General features: G+C 42.2%; 1 protein-coding gene across 6 annotated transcripts in view; it reads right to left on the minus strand.

Annotated features, from left to right (window-relative positions):
• atf2 (activating transcription factor 2) overlaps positions 1-18,083 on the minus strand; it is a 196,332-nt gene that overhangs the window by 69,610 nt on the left and 108,639 nt on the right. For all 6 annotated transcript variants that reach the window (XM_041201497.1, XM_041201502.1, XM_041201501.1 and 3 more), the window contains one exon: positions 1,608-1,783. In XM_041201497.1, the coding sequence (XP_041057431.1) occupies positions 1,608-1,783 (176 nt within the window). The remainder of the gene's footprint in view (positions 1-1,607; positions 1,784-18,083) is intronic.

Raw genomic sequence — 18,083 nt, forward strand, 5'->3', positions numbered from 1 at the left:
AAAAATCTTTACACCATGTCCCCTCATGTGAAACTGTCAAATGAGCTGGGACATGTGTATTAATTTTATAAAAAATCTTTCCAATATTTCAAAATCATTCATGAAACCTCATCCCATCCGTGGATGAGGTTCCATGAAAAATGAGAAGGCCGCCTGGGTTCTTCGCCTGCCCGCCAACCTTGAGGTTGGATGGGCAACTTTCTCAATAGGGCTAATTAGTTAATTAATGGCCTTAATAGGCCTTTTACAGTTCAGCGGGCGTGCAGCCGACTCGGCTGCGCGCCTGCCGAACTGAAAATCCAAATGACGTGCAGAGACATTGGGACACACGTCCAACGTAATCCCGCGTCATTTTACGCCTCAGCGAGCAGGCCCTGCCCCCGCTCACTGTGCTGAAAATTCTCCCCCAGGAGAAATCCCTGCTCCTATACAAATAGTGCCATGGGATTTTTTAATATCCATTTAAACAGGCAGACAGGAAATTGTTTTAAGGTTGAAACCTTAAATGGCAGCACTTCTGACAATGAAACAATGAAGAATAAAAATTGATCTTATTGAAAGGGAAACATTCCCTTAGAACTGTACTGAATTGCCAGTCCATATTACACGCTCAAGTCCATAGTGGAGCTTGAACCCACACTTTCAGACACAAAAGAAACAATGCTACCAACTGAGTTAAGCTGACATCTAAGTTCTTTTTATCTTGAGTTTCCAACATTTGCAGTTATTTTCTTTTATCTCAAATAACTTTTGAGATTTTCATTGGATCATCAGTATTATAATTCAGAGGCCTTCAAGCTTGTTTTTTTTTAATCCAGACAATCAGATAATGCCCTGGTACATGAATCACAAAAAATTAGCATGCAGGTACAGCAAGTGATCAGTAAGCAAATGGAATGTTGGTGTTTATTGCAAGAGGAATGGAATGTAAAAGTAGGGAAATTTTACTGCAGCTGTACAGGGATTTGGTGAGACTACATCTGGAGTACTGTGTACTGTTTTGGTCTCCTTATTTGAAAAAGTATATAATTGCATAAGAAGCAGTTCAGAGCAAGTTCACTCGACTCATTCCTGGGAAGAAAGGCTTATCCTATGAACAGAGGTTGAACAGGTTGGGTCTATACCTATTGGAATTTAGATGAATAAGAATTGATCTTATTGAAACAAAAAAGATCCTGAAGGGACTTGATAGGATGGATACCAGAAGGATGTTTCCTCTCGTGGGGGAGACTAGCACTAGGGGACACAGCTTAAGACAGAGATGAGGACAATTGTTTTTCTCTTAGATGGTAGTATGTGGAATTCTGTTCCCCAGAAAGCAGCGGTGGCTGGGTCATGAATTTATTCAAGGCTGAGTTAGATAGATTTTTGATATACAAGGGGATCAAGGATTATGGGGGGCAGACAGAAAAGTGAAGTTGAGACCACAACCAGATCAGCCATGCTCTTATCAAATGGTGGAGCAGGCTCAAAGGGCCGCATGGCCTCCTCCTGCTACTAAGGTCCTATGTTCCTGTGTTCTAGATTTTGAGTTCACAATTCACCAGTACTTAACTATTATTTCAACAACAAAAATGGCAAATGTAACAAAAAATCTCAATACTTACACTATGTTTCTGTTTGTTGGTGGGGTCTGTGTGATGACAGAAGTAGAGGTTGGAGACGGCAAAGCCTGTTGTATGACAACACCAGTTTCTGAATTTGCAAGTAGCACATTAGGGACTTGCAATGATGCTGGACGAATAGTTGATACAGTTTGTGTTGTCTGTTGTAATGGGGCATCCTATATCAAAATTCCAAAATAGCATTAACTTGATATTTACAAGTATACATATAAAAGAGTTTTAGTCACACTATCAGCTGTCCCATATTGTTGTTAATAGTGAATTAGAGGATAAGATCTTTTAGTCCTTGTGACGTTCAATATATTGTCATGGTAATCATGAATTCAGAAGAAGTCAGAAGAGTATGTGGGAGGGTGAAGGCAAAGGGAAGGAGGATGACAATTACAGGGGACAGGCAGGGATGCAACAGAGGTGGAAGATGAAAGGGAGGGGCAAGAGGAGGAGCAGGAAGGAAATGGGGAAGGAGGCCCTAAGGAGAAAAAGAGGGAATGTGGAGAAAAAGAGAATGGAACTAGGAGGAGTAGGAAGGTGGGAGGTTGGGGACAGGGAATCAATGTGCAGTGGTGAGGGTTGGGGAAATTCCCACCTATCATCCACCAATGAATGGGTCCATTCCTCGGTGCTTTTTGTTTTATTGTGTTAGGGTCTGAGCATTAGATGAAGTAAAGGGGCTGTGAATCATAAAATTATAATATCAGAAAGGGGTTTTGTGGGAGTGTGAAGGCTTAAGGAGTGTTTACAAAGCCTGGATCTCATATCTATCTGAAGTTCATAGGCTAGGAAGGTGGAGGAGGAAGCTTTAAGGGCGGTGTGAGGAGCTCCCACTAAAGGACATGGGATCTTTATGTAGAGGCTACTTTGTGGTGTAGTGCAGGTATGCTTGGATCAACAAAACCCATACTGAAATTTAACTTGAAAATAAATTATTCAAGATTTTGGTGGGCTGTACGGCTGGAGGAGGTTACAGAGATAGAAAAAGATAATACCATGGAGGGTATGGAAACAAGGATGAGAATTTTTAAACTGAGGCGTTGCCATATCGGGAGCCAATGCAGGTTAGCAAGCATGGGGTGATGAGTGAACAGGGTTTCAAATTCACACAATTTTTTTAATTGTGGCAAAGTTGCTTCTGCAGGGTCATAACAAGTGTGATGAGTTACATGGACAATTTGTAGTACTGGATTTTATTTTCTAAAACCAATGATACATCTTGAAAGGTCTTTCTTTAACAGTGTATGGTCCTATTACACCAGAGGTGTAACTTGTCTGCATCCAAATGTTGACACGCTAGAAACGGATTCTGCCTTTGACAGAACTTGATATAGGAACTTTTAGTACACTACTGGCAGGAGGATGTAATTACAGCATGACAAATTTACATAGGCAGCTTCCATTACAGACTTTTATGCAGGCATTTATGATAAAAATAAAGACAGAATGTCTGACTTAAACAGGAACGGAAGTTAGTGCAAGATACAAGCTTTATGATATATTACTATTGTAAATTGCCTGTGCCATTGCACACAATCAGTTGATGATCGGAAATTAGTTCTACATGTGCAACATGACAACAGGACAGGGAGACTTCAGAAACTTTCTCCACAGAGCAATCTAGTGGTCAAGGCCAGTAACTACATTGTGACAGATAACACAACAGAATTGACTGGGAAATCTTGACAGTAATTTACCATAATTGTTGACACAAAAGGGTAACCAAAAATGCAGACAATAGGAAGTAATGTTTGTGATAGTACGTGAGATAGTTTGGAACAGGGTTGCTTACGAGGCCACTTCAGAGGGCGTTAGGAGTCAAGCAATATTGTGGGACTGAAGTATTTGTAACAGGCAGGGATGGCAGGCTCCCTTTGTTGAAGGACATTTGTGATCCAGTTGAGTTTTTACAATAACCCAGTTGTATTAAAGGTAATTTTTTCCTGGTGCTAACTCATAAATATCAGATTTATTGAATTTCATTTTACAACTTTTCATAATGGGATTTGAAGTCATAACTTGTAGTGCACGTCTGATGCAAGATTTTTAATAATGTGTTATAGATAGTAACACAGAATAGTTTTTAAAGTAGCCAATAGAGAGCATAAGATGAACTTGTTAACAGGATACAATGATCAATTTTAATACATTTTTCACATTTTTAAAAGATATATAGCATCATTTTGCTGAACCATGGTTTATGGTCCATCAATTTTAAAACCATTAAAATCAATCATACAATCAAAGCAAAATCAGTCTCATTATCATAGATTTCAGGGGAATTTAGTCAAACATGATGACAACCACACTGTAAATGTTAACTGCATTTTTTTACTATAAGCATTGATTTATTTATTAAAAGTTCATTACAAGAATAGACGACAAAACTTATAAAAAACACATACATGGTACAATGTAGTACATGGATTCAAAACAGCAGGGCAAAACAGGTGTAGCATTCCCAATAATTTCATCAAAAGTGTCAAATTTGACTGAGAAAAAGCTGTAACTATTTGATATAATGATTATGTATAATTTATACAGCATGATAGACATGATCCAACACTACAACCAGAAACTTACTCCATCCACTAAATTAAACAATGCCTGTTTGAGTAATTAATTGCCATTGTCACCAGCGAACTCTCAATTTATCACAGAGATAAAAACAAAAAAACTGCGGATGCTGGAAATCCTCAACAAAAACAGAATTACCTGGAAAAACTCAGCAGGTCTGGCAGCATCGGCGGAGAAGAAAAGAGTTGACGTTTCGAGTCCTCATGACCCTTCATGAGGACTCGAAACGTCAACTCTTTTCTTCTCCGCCGATGCTGCCAGACCTGCTGAGTTTTTCCAGGTAATTCTGTTTTTGTTCTCAATTTATCATCCCCATTGTATTAGACATTAAATGCTGAATTTATGTTATTTTAATAGCATTTGTGTCAAGGCAATAGCCTGTCATTTCTTGTGGCAGTGGCTAAGCCTACTCAAGGTGGTAATGGAGTTCAGAAGTTGATTTCCATCATTTTAACTCTAGTTTAACACAAGGCAACTGATGCCCCAAAATTCACAGTACATCATAACACAGCTCAATACTGATATCAAATGCATTTGGACAAATGTGACACCTTGGTTAAGCAGAAAACAATATGCTGGTGAATACACTGAGTGTGCAATGATAATAATGATACGGCAGGATCCTCTGAATCACTGAGCACTTTCATAACTTCAGCATAACATTATGCATCACCAGCAGGCACCACATAGCTCAAACAGCTGGAATGCTTTATGTACTTGGAAAAATTACCTTTAAAATGTCATTTTTTTTACTTAGGGAAATAACAGACGTGAAAGGCTGGCAGTTCGATTTGTCTGAGCTGTCTCTGGAGTACTCCTTTAAAAGTTCATTTTAAAAATATTTACTGCAGAGCTAAAAAAACTGCTTTAGAAGGTTATATGATTCACCATAGACAAAGAAACAAACTTGAATTAATACAGCACTTTATCAAATCTCTCAGAAAAATCCCAAACCCTTTACATCAAACAAATTCCATCTTTCAGTTACTGTTGCTACACAATCAACTATTTTGTACATAGTATGGACAGACATACAGCAATGACATGAATGTCTAGTTTATCTTTTAAATCCTCCTAAGTTCATGGCTATCTTTCCTAGAACTCCATGTTTGAATCCCTCCAATCAGGTCAAAGGCCCTGCCACAATAGAGAAAAAACTCTTATCGAAGTCACAAATGACATCCTAAGCATCTGTTATAAAGGTAAACATCTTGCCTCGACCTTCCGAATCTGCCTGCAGCCTTTGGCATGGTTGACCACACCATCCGTCTCCAACACCTGTCCACTGTCATCCAGCTGGGTGGAAATGCACTCACCTGATTCCATTATTTATCTAATCATAGCCAAACCTACAATAGGTCTACCTGTTACCTCTTGTGTCCCCCAAGGATTTATCTTCGGTCCTTCCCACTTTTCACTTAAATGCTGACCCTCAGTGACATCATTCAAAAATGCAGTGTCGGTTTTCACATGTATGCTGATTACACCCAGCTGTACCTCACCAGCACCTCTCTCGACTCTTCCACTGTCTTTAAATTATCAGACTGCTTGTCCAAAATCCGTACAGGATGAGTAGGAATTTCCTTCGTTTAAATATTGTGGAGATCAAAGCTACTGTCTTTGATCCCTGCCATAAATTCTGTTCCCTAGCCATTGATTCCATCCAGCTCCCTGGCAACTTTTTGATGCAGAGCCAGATTGACCACTTCAGTATCATGTGATTCTCACATGAGCTTGTCACATTTTCTTGCCATTACTAAAACCACCTATTTCCACTTCCATACCATCACCCGACTCTGCCTTAAACTCATCTGTTGCTGAAACCTTCATCCATGTCTTTGTTATTTCTAGACTTGATTATTCCAATGTACTCCTGGCCGGCCTTCCCACATTCTACCCTCTGTAAACTTGAGGTCGTCTAAAACTCTGATGTCCATGCCCTTAGTTCACTCATCACCACTATACTGATCTACACTGGCTGCCATTTAAGCAAAGCCTTAATTTTAAAATTCTCATCCTTGTTTTCAGATCCCTCCATGGCCACTTCCCTTTCTCTATCTCTAAGCTCCTTTACCCCCACAACACTCTTAGATATCTGCACTACTTTAATTCTGGCCTCTTGCATATCCCCAATTTTAATTGCTCCACCAGTAGTGGTGTGCCTTCAGCTATCAAGCATCATAACCTCTGGAAGTCCCTCCTTAAACTCCTCCACCACCTTTTCTTCCTTTAAGATGTTCCTAAAACCTATCTCGTTGACCAAGCTTTTGGCCATCTGCCTCAATCTCCTTATATGGCCCAGTGCTGAATTTTACTTTATATCGCTCGTATGAAGTGCCTTGGGACATTTTATTATGTTAAAGACATTACATAAATACAAGTTTTTGTTGTAGTTCAATTATTGTCTCTGACACTGCACCAAAGTATCAGCCTATATTAAATGCTCAAGTTTTAGAGTGTGGATGGAGCTCACACTTTCCAACTCAGTGAGAGTTTTACCACTGTCTCAAGTTGACATTAAATCCATCTAATAATGAATAGGCAATAATAGATTTATTGAGATCATAAATGTTCCTCATAAATGATTGGCTTCCATTACTTTATTCCAAGCTCTGCTGATTCTCTTAGTATCCCTGTGCTACCTTTATGGTAAATTTCTTTCTACAAAAGATTAACTTTGATATGTTAACAAGTTGAACTTTTCTTGTTTCAGCTATATCAACATAAATACAAAAAAAGGATAAAAAAAAACATTGAACTTACTAAAACTCATTCTTCTAGTAACCTCACCTCTTTATATCATTCAGCGGCACGTCAAACAGCACTGATATTTTTCTCTTTATTATTCCTGCCATTTTCAAAGTAATAGTCTGGGTTTAGGTCATCTATATGTACAATTTCATATTTTATATATATCAATGAGGTCCTCCTTAACTACTCATCTAGGCTGTAGAGCTAATGACTAGACTGTCATGAAATGATACACTACACTGCCTTGTTGCAGAACTCAATTTCTGCCACTAGATGCAGCTGCAGTGTCTACTAAAAAGAAAGGGAATACGAGAAAATAAATAACAGATCAGCAAAGCTTTTGATACCATGTCATATGATTTGTCCACGGCAATAGAAGGCATGGAATAGTAGGCAAGCTTCTAAGATAAACTGAAAAATGACTAAACCAGGGATGGCGAAGGGTGGTTGTGAGTGGAGAAGCTTCAACATGGCATGATATTACTAGCAGGATGCCGCCGAGTTTAGTGTTGAGCCATTGCTGTTTATGGTATATATAGATTATTGGGAGCTAAGGATAAATACAAAGAATTTGCATAAGACACCAAACTGGATAATGGGGTTTTAAATAGGGAGTAATAGGATCACGTAAACCAAATGCAGTAGGGTCAGTTAGTTCAGATGGTTAGATGTTTAATGGCGTTCATGGCGCCAGTTCAGTTCCTGAACCAACTGAGGTAGTTCTTGGTGCATGCCTCTTCTACTTGCCCTTTCGTGATATCATGACAGCTAGAGTTAGAGTGGACAGCAATGATAAGCAACTTTCAGACACTGGAATGAAGAGAGAGAGAAAAAGAAAAAACAAATGCAAAGGGATCAGGCAGAATTGGAAGGCAGGGTCATGGGCACCCAAAGGCATTTCATGTGGGGAAAACATAAGGTAATGAGGCTAGAAAAAGAAAATAAACAATGGTAATATAAACTAAATGGATAGGCTATAGCACACAATGCAGAAGAGTGACCTTAGGTGTTGATAAATAGCTCAACAAAACTCACAGTGCAGTGTGTAGCAACCAGTCAGATCTTGGGATGTACAGCCAGAAGGGTGGGACACAAATCCTAGAGAGTAATAGAGTCTTTACAAGTCATTGTACAGTCACACTTGGAGTGTATGTACAATTCTGGTTATCACTTTACTGCAAGGACATTCAAGCATTGTTGATAGCTCCAAACTGGTATGTAGACTAAGGCATCTGAACCGAAGAGATGTTGAAGAAGTTGTTTATTCTGGAGAGAAAGCCTATCATTCAAGCATTCAAGATTCTTAAAGGAATAGATAAATTGAACTCCAATGTTTGAGATTACCATAAACTCTGAAACCAAGCGTATGGGCTTGAGTTAGAAGAGGGAAGATGCAAAGAAAGTTTAGATGCAACAATTGTAACACAGACAAATGCAGTAAATGTGTGGAACATACTGCCTAAGGAAACAGTGAAAACAGTGCGGAAAAACTTTAAGAATAGATAGATGTTTGAAAAAATGGACAATTGAACAGAATGAGTTTATGAGAACAGCCCCCATGTGGCCTTTTTCTGATGCTTTCTGTTTTGATAATAGAGAGGATGTATTGAATTAAGATATAGTGATTCAACTGCTTAAGCCACAAGCAACAGAATTATAAGTGGGCTGGGCTAGCAGAGCAGAGATGAATATTTTTGGTATTTAGCACAGCACAAGTTGAGAAATTGTTGGAAAATAACGTTGAGTTCATGGGGGAACTTCCTATTATTAGTACATAAAACCCAGTAATTTGTGGTGAGGAAGAGATACGCCATGAAATGCAAATTGACACAAATTGCTGGATGATTTTGTCGGTCTGCAATTAGCCTTACAAAAACAGGAACTCGCTGTCCAGCTCCTTGTGATTGTTAACAAATTACTGTTTTTGCACCATAAATACAAATGACTTTCACCACATTCAATTAGGACTGGTATTTCTTGTTGTAAGGCCTTGTTAATGATATAATTTATGATCCTGACATTACAATCAATCTTGGAGGTCCAGAAAGGGAACAACTGAAGCTACTGAATATCACTCTTGCAGGTAGTAAATTGTTTCTAGAGGTTTTCAAATTTAATTTTTTTCTTACTTTCCCTTTCTATCTTTTTACTGCCTTTCTTAATCCAATCTTTATTTTACTCTATTTCTGTTTCCGAATCTAATTTGCCTCTAAATCAACCTATTTCCTGTTCTGCCCTTTGTTCTATTTCTTTTCTTGTCCTTAAATTTAATTGGTTAAGAAGATAGACCATTGGCCCAGACTTTCATGTCCCAGGTGCCTCACTGACGTTGCTGCGCTACTATCAATTCACATTTCCAGCAATTTGTAGCAAATAAAATAATTCTTTCTGAAGGATGAATTAATTCGTGGCACTCGCCATGAGATGAGCCGCTCCAGCAATTTCTAGGCCATTATTCGCCATTATTCTACTTCTACAATGTTATGAAAGCACTTACATTAGTTATAAAGTTTGTTTCCAGTACAAATGCGTACTTCTACAAAAGTTGAAATTAACCTAATGATTCCCTAGAAAATTTGTCGAGTGTAATCTGTTGCTTAGGCATATTGTGGGGTTCTACGTGCCCTTGACACCTGGGTATTTTTCAAGAGATAGTGAATTAGTCTCTAGCCAACTATGTGGTATAGCAGAAAAGTCTCTTTACTGTCTTCCTTTTATATTAATTACTCTGTCTCTTTATTCATCTATCCACATTTCTATACAATTCAATTTTCTCTCCCCACCAATTGGGGTAATTTTAACCCCAAGCACAGATGAGTTGGGGGTGGCTGGATGATGATTGATACTTACAGCAGGAGTGCACTCCTGGTCAGACATGCCCACTTCCTGGTTTGATGGGGATGAGCTTGGATGCTGGAAAAAAACCTACTTGCCAAAATTGGAAATTTCTTTATTGAATGTGGATGGGTACTTATTGGCACAACAATGTTCTTGGGAGACACCAACGAGGCATTTTACAATTGTTTTTAACTTGGGTCCAAATTTTTCTTCAGCAGGATGGGTTTCTAGAGCTCGGGAAAGTGACCAGGGAAACAGGGACAACTTTAAGCACCAATTCAGGTGGGTATTTAATGTTGCAATTGTCCCATTTGAATTTTTTTTTTTGTTCATTGGATGTGGGGATTGCTGGCTAGGCAGCATTTACTACCCATCCCGATTTGTCCTTGAGAAGATTGTGCTGCCTTCTTGAACTGCTGCAATCCATGTGTTGTAGGAACACCCACTGTGTTGTTAGGAAGGGAATTCCAGGACTTTGACCAAGTGACAGTGAAGGAACGGTGATATTGTTCCAAGTCAAGAGGGTGTATGACTTGGAATGGAACTTGGAGGTGGTGGTGTCCCCACACATCTACTGTCCTTGTCCTTCTAGGTGGTAGAGGTCACAGGTTTGGAAAGTGCTGTTGAAGAGCTTTGGTGAGTTGTTGCAATGCATCTTGTACACACTGCTGCCACTGTGCATCAGTGGTGGAGGGAATTAATGTTTAAGGTGGTAGATGGGGTGCCAATCAAGCGATCGGCTTCGTCCTAAATGGTACCGAGGTTCTTGAGTGTTGTTGGAGCTGCATTCATCCAGGCATGTGGAGAGTATTCTATCACACTCCTGACTTGTGCCTTGTAGATGGTGAACAGGATTTGGGGAGTCAGGAGGTGAGTTACTCTGTAAAGAATTCCCAGACTCTGACCTGCTCTTGCAGCCACAGAACTTATAAGGCTTGTCCAGTTCAATTTCTGGTCAATGCCATAGCATGTCAAGGGGAGATGGTTAGATTTTCCTTTGTTGGAGATTGTCATTGCCTGGCACTTGTATGCGCAAATACTACTTGCCACTTATCAGCACAAGCCTGAATATTGTCCAGGTCTTTCTACACACGGACATGGACTGTTTCAGTGTCTGAGGAGTCGCAGATAGTGCTGAACATTGAGCAATCATCTGCGAACATCCCCACTTCTGACCTTATGATGGAGGGACAGTCATTGATGAAACAGCTCCTAGGTTGGGCTTAGGACACTACCTTGAGAACTTCTGCAGCGATGTCCTGGGATTGAGATGATTGACCTCCAACAACCACAGCAATCATCCTTTGTGCTAGGTGTGACTCCAACCATAGAACCATAGAAAACCACAGAAGGAGGTCATTCAGCACATCTTGTTCATGCCAGCCCGAGGACACCCAGGTGCCCTTTCTAATCCCACCTTCCTGCACCCAGCCCATAGCCCTGCAGCTTACAGCACTTAAGGTGCAGATCCAGGTACTTTTTAAAAGAGTTTAGAGTTTCTGCCTCTACCACCAATTTGGGCAGTGAGTTCCAAACACCCACTAACCTCTGCGTAAAAAAGTTCTTCCTCATATCCCTCCTACACCTTCTGCCACTTATCTTGAATCTATGTCCCCTGGTTCTAGAATTCTCCACCAAGGGAAACAATTTTATCCTGTCCACTCTATCTATTCCCCTCATAACTATGTACACCTCAATCAAGTCACCTCTCAGCCTTCTTTGTTCTGAGGAAAATAACCCCAACCTATCCAATCTCTCCTCGTAGCTACACTATTCTAACCCTGGCAACATTCTTGTAAACCTCCTCTGCACTCTCTCCAGAGCTATTACATCCTTCCTATAATGTGATGACCAGAACTGCACACAATACTCCAGTTGTGGTCTCACCAATGTTTTACACAATTCTAACATTATATCCTTAATTTTATATACTATACCACTGCCAATGAAGGAGAGCATTCCATATGCCTTCTTTACAACCTTGTCTATTTGAACTGCTGCCTTCAGGGACCTGTGTACTTGTACGCCAAGATCTCTCACTTCATCTACCCCTCTTAGTATAGTCCCATTTATTGTGTAATTCCTGTAACTGTTTGATCTCCCTAAATGTATGACCTCACACTTCTCTATGTTAAAATCCATCTACCACTTTACCGCCCACTTCACCAACCCATCTATATCATTTTGGAGATTACGGCTATCCTCTACACTATTCACTGCTCGGCAAATCTTTGTGTCATCTGCAAATTTCTTAATCGTGCCCCCCATGTTCACGTCCAAATCGTTAATATATAAAACAAACAGCAAGGGTCCCAATACTGAGCCCTGTGGAACACCACTTCAGACAACTTTCCATTTGCAAGGTCATCCATTGACCATTACCCTTTGTTTCCTGTTACAAAGCCAACCTTTTATCCAGTTTGCCACATTACCCTGATTCTCATGGGCTTTTACTTTCCTGACCAATCTGCCATGTGGGACCTTATCAAATGTCTTGCTAAAATCTATGTACACAACATCCACTGCACTATCTTCATCAACCCTTCTTGTCAATTCCTCAAATAATTCAATCAAATTTGTGAGGCAAGACCTTCCTTTAACAAATCCATGCTGAACTTGGGGTTTTCTCCCTGATTCCCATTGACTTCGGTTTTGCTAAGGCTCCTTGATACCACACTTAATCAAATACTGCCTTGATGCTAAGGGCAGTCATTCTTATCTCACCTCAAGTTCAGGCCTTTTGTCCATGCTTGGACCAAGGTTGTAATGAGGTTAGGAGAAGAATGGCCCTGGCGGAACCCAAACTGAGCATCACTGAGCAGGTTATTGCTGAGTAAGTGCCACTTGATAGCACTATCCATGACGCTTTCCAGATGATCAAGTGCAGGCTGATGGGGCGCTAAAGGGCCGGGTTGGATTTGTCCTGTTTTTTGTGGACAGTACATACCTGGGCAATTTTCCATGTTGCTGGGTAAATGCCAGTGTTGTAGCTGTACTGGACAAGGCTAAAGCATTTGCATGCCAAGCGTGGGAGATCTGTTCGAAATCTAATAAAATCTCACTTATTTCAGCTGGTGTCTTAGTTTCCTTTGGTAATTTTTTGATAGGGAGTGCTTGTGTGGATACAGGTTTTTTTCAACCTTTGAGGATTTCAAATTGACAAGATGAGGATGGGAGGCACCTTGGATGTGTTTGACAGGACATCGGAAGAGAAAGATCATCACCATCCATGACAGCAACAACGCGCTGTGGTATGATCAACGTATGCACAGGAGAGAGGTTGATAGGTGCTGGAAGATGAAGGGGCTCGTGCTTGTTTTCAGTTGAGGAGAATCTAAAGGAATAAGAGCAAGCTGATGAAAATGGAGTACCCATCACCAGATCAGTCACTTAGATTGCCCTAATATTGCAAAGGTTCACCTACTGTGAAACATAACAAATGTTCCCACCCACACCCAACCCATTCCCCCTTTGCCCTCAACAGTCCTTCAACCACTCGTTGCACATTTATCTAATGGGTCCTGTCATATATATACATTAGTCATGAAGCAAGTGAAAAGATGAGTTGGCTTTTGGCATGCAATAATAGGCAAGAAGTGGAAGTGGCGTTAATCATTAAATTTTGAACGGCATCGTTAAAAAAAGGAAAATTAATATAATAATTTTTCCAACACCACGTGTCCACCTTTGGTGAATTACAATTTCTTCAACTGGTGTTTTCTGCCACTTCTACGTGGTGCATATCATAAAGCTTCAGCAGAGGCAGATTGTTCAGGTCCCTTCCCTGACTATTGAAATGCTTTTGGGATATGACCTCTGGGTTTTGAAGCCCGAGTGCTCTGCCAAAGACTCAGCTATCGGGAGAGGAGGCAGCATGTTGGGTATGGATGGGTATCAATGAGGGGGGCAGAACAGGCGAGAAGTAGAAGCACTTCCCACTTACATGTCCCCTTTCACCTCTCCATGCCACATCACTCCTACTAGTCTACTGCAGACAAGGCTGGTGACAATCAGTGGCATGTTGTAAGCCCAAGATAATACATCTATCATCCTGCAAATGGGCACCCAAAGTATGCATGAAAGCCATGCTTGTAGCTTTATAAAGGTTGACTCTCTCTCCATGGCAGACATTGGGTGGAATTGTCCCAGATTTGCATTAAGTTTTACCCACTGGCCGCAATGGCGGGTTTTCACGCTGTATCGTCCCAAACTCGCCAGATTAATTATGCACTTTAGGGAACCACACTGTTTCCATGGCGGGCGGGCTCTCATTTGCCTGCCCGCCATCACCCTGCCACTGCACCATATGTAAAGTCCAGCCGCAAGCACACATCTCAATGCTTCCAGACCACCACTGCTACACGGAAGACATGGCTCTGAAACTGAAGAAAAATGAAACCCCCAGGTTCAGTGACGCGTCCCTCGAGCAACTTTTGGATGCCGTGGAGGCCCACCAGGATGTCTTCTACCCCTACTCTGGCTGCAGGATGGGCAGCAACAGCCCTAGCCCTTTTGGAAGGCGGTGACAGCGCCAATGCCCTTCAAAAGAGGATGGCCACCCAGTGTCGCAAGAGGATGAATGATCTCCTCCGTTCCGTGAGAGTAAGTCACTCTTCTCATCACGCTCAGTTCACACACTCACAAACCCATCGCACATCCACAGGGCCCTCACTCACTGCCGATTCAAAGGGCATCACCATTCATTCTCTCACACTCACCGTCATTGTCCTCATCCCGTCCATGGGATCACTCACCACCCACATAGACTAGACATTCTTATCATCTGGCCTGGCAAGCATCCTGCTTAGACTTTCTCCATCTCTATTCATGCAGTACAAGCTGGCGCACAACAAGAGGGAGAAGTCACAGACTGGTGGCAGAATGCCTGAAATCAAGGCCATCACGGAGTTTAAAAACAGAGCCATCCAGCTGGCCAGCGAAGATCTGGACTGATCCTGTTCTGACGGTGAAGTCGGCAGCGCTCTACCAAGAAAGGTCCAACAGTGCAACATACATCAGGCAACCATGCTGTGAGTCTCCCAGGCCACTGCCATGCACAAACTATCTCTCCTTGCTTTCCAAGGCACATCTGCCAAACAACTGACAGAGTCCATGACCCAGGGCCTCCAATCAAGCCCCGAAGAAACCTCTGAAGAGAAATCTGGAGGCATCCTCCCTGAAGTCCCATCACAGCCCTCACACACACCCTCCACCAATGCAGAGACACACACCTCATTGGGAGCTAGCTTTAGAATAGCCCCGGGACACAATCTGGTGAGCACATGGCACCGTCCGATCCACAGCAGGTGGAGGCAGGTACTTCCCAGATTTCTGGCCCTCGGAGGACCGCTGAGTCCAAATCAGATGACAAACCTCTGGACTTGGTCATGTCACAGTTGCTGGAGCTGCAAAGGCAGGCTCAGGAGCATCAGCAAGGGACGTCTGCTGCACTCCTCAGATGGCAAGACACAATAGAGGAATCCATCCACCTTCACTCTGAGGTGATAGCGCCAGCATGCCAATGCACCGAGGTCAACACTGGTCGGATGGCAGTTGCCATGGAGACCTTGGTCCAGGGTGTAGCTCCTGCACTTCTGTGCAGGCTCAACTCCAACAGTGTGTACACAAGAGGGATGCCTGGCAGCTCTATCTCACTCCAGCTACCCCTAATCCTCAAGGAGTCAGCCTGGGGCTCCAGGGCACCCATAGGAAGGAGGATCAGTAGGTGCACACTCCAGGCCCATCCATCCAGGTGACTCCAAGTGTGTCCGGCCCATCGACTCGCCTCTTCCTGTGACCTCATCAGTCTAGATCCACAGGTTGAGGAGGGTGCCATTGCCACACAGCAGGACACCGAAAACAGGCCAGGGTCCTCCAGGTGACCCACCAAGGTCATCACAGTCAGCAGGCTGCCTCCACCTCCACTATGGATGTCTGGGGAGCTTCAAGATGTAGTGGCAGGGTTAGGAAAGTTAAGAAGAATTAGTTGCACAGCCTGGGCACGGGTGTTAATCACTTGTACATACTGTTCACTGTTGTCAATAAACTCCCAAGAATGTCTCCCTGCCTATGGCTCCTTGTTCTGATGAGCAGCGTTCCTGTCATTCAGATGTGAAGCCTTTCTGCACAAGATAAAGGCAGGTGTTTCAGTCCAGGGCCTCTTCCCTGTGCTCTGTGTAGCCTTCAGACCAAAGTGATGGTCCAGCCTCATGCTTCCTGGAAATATTACTGATGCCTGCACTTCGGTGGTGCTTGTCATTGCTGCCAGAATGTAGTAGGCAGACACCACAGAGTTCTCTCATTCTCTCAGTGTGCTCTCCTTTAAGAGGGGCTGGCCCCCACCTCTTCAGCATCTGGGAAGTGATTAAGGTTTATTCTATTCCTAGGGCTCAAAATAGTATATTTTGAGCGAGAGAGGAGCAGGAGAGAATAAAAGGCGCAGATCGAAAGGCCTACTAGCCTACTTGCAGTGAGACCAGCAACAGAGTGACATCACACACCACTACGTAATGCGAGTGCAGGGAAAGTAGCTGATTGATAGAATTGGTGAGTAATTCTAGTCTTTAAGTTAAAGTAAGCTCTTTAGTTTGTGTTTAGGTCTCTAGTCTTTTTTTCTCTCTTTTTCTTAAAACTAGCTTGTTAAGTATAAGATCGATACTGGTGTAAAAGAAATTAATTACAATAAAGTGGAAAGTGCAGGCATACTAGAGTAATTAATTAATTAATAAAAATATGATCGTGATGGCAGGATGGGTGATGTGTTGCTTCTGCAGCATGTGAAATCTGCTGGACACCAAGGTGATCCAGAGCAAACACATCTGTAGTAAGCGTTTGCAGCTCAAGGAACTTCGGATCCAAGTTGAGGAGCTAGAGTCTGAACTGCAGGCATTGCGGCACATCAGGGAGGGGGAAGTTTACTTGGACGCTTTGCTCCAAGAAACAGTCACACATGTCAGATTAGGTTATTCAAATTTGGTCCGTGATCAGGAACAGGAAGGTGTGACTGCAGGTGAGGCAGGAATGGGGACCCAGGGGGTAGAGTTCGCAGGACCTCGGCCCTGCAACTGTCCAACAGTTATGAGGTTCTTGCAAGCTACATGGGCGAGAGTGGGAACTACAGGAAGGATGAGCGAACTAACCACGGCATCATGGTACAGGGAGACATTTATGGCGGGAGAGGAAAATAGGAACGTAGTAGTGGTAGGGGGAAAGATACTGTTCTCTGTGGCCACAAGCGTGAGTCCCGAAGGCTGTGTTGCCTGCCTGGTGCCAGGGTTAAGATCATCTCCTCAGGGCTGGAGAGGAATTGGAATGGGAGGGGAGGGATCCGCTTGCCGTCGTCCATGTTGGTACCAGCAATATTGATATGACTAGAAAGGAGGTACTGCTAAAAGAACTTGAACAGTTAGGAGCTAAATTAAAAAGCAGAACCTCCAAAATAATAATCTCGGGATTACTACCTGAGCCACCGACAAACTGGCATAGGGTAAATAAAGTCAAGGAGTTAAATACGTGGCTCAAAGATTGGTGTGGGAGGAATAGGTTTCAGTTCATGGGGCTCTGGAGCAAGTACTGGGGTAGAAGGGAGCTGTCCGGTGGGATGGGTTTCACTTGAACCGTGCTTGGACCAATGTCCTGATGAATCGAGTAACAAGGGCTGTAGAGAGGGCTTTAAACTAAATAGAGGGTGAAGGGTTCTGGAGAGGGGATACGTAGGTTTACAAAGCAAAAGGATATAGCAGCATTGCAGGGCAGCTATTTAGGTAATGATACCCAGAGTGTGACAGGAAGAGTCAGAGTGTACAGACATAAAAAAGAAACAGCAGCAAATAGGGTCAAAGGGGGAAAAATGATAAAAAGGTAAAATTAATGGCTCTTTACTTAAATGCACATAGTATTTGGAGCAAAATAAATGAATTAACGGCACAAATAGAGGTTAAAGGGTATGATCTTATAGCTATTATGGAGATGTAGTTACAAGGAGATCAAAGCTGGGAACTAAATATTCATGGATATGTGACTTTTCAAAAGGACAGACAGGAAGGAAGGAATGGTGGGATAGTTTTGTTAGTACCAGATGGAATAAGCACGCTAGCAAGAAATGACCTTGGATCGGGCGATGTAGAATCCATATGGGGTAAGAAATAACAAGGGGAATAAGACACTGGTGGGAGGAGTCTATAGGCCCCCTAACAGTAGCTATACTGTAGGACAGACAGAAAATAAATCAGGAGATAATGAGGATATGTAAAAAAGGCAGTACATTAATCCTGGGTGACTTTAATCTTCATGTAGATTGGG

The sequence above is a fragment of the Carcharodon carcharias genome, chromosome 12 (assembly GCF_017639515.1).
Source record: "Carcharodon carcharias isolate sCarCar2 chromosome 12, sCarCar2.pri, whole genome shotgun sequence".
NCBI classification, from domain to species: domain Eukaryota; kingdom Metazoa; phylum Chordata; class Chondrichthyes; order Lamniformes; family Lamnidae; genus Carcharodon; species Carcharodon carcharias.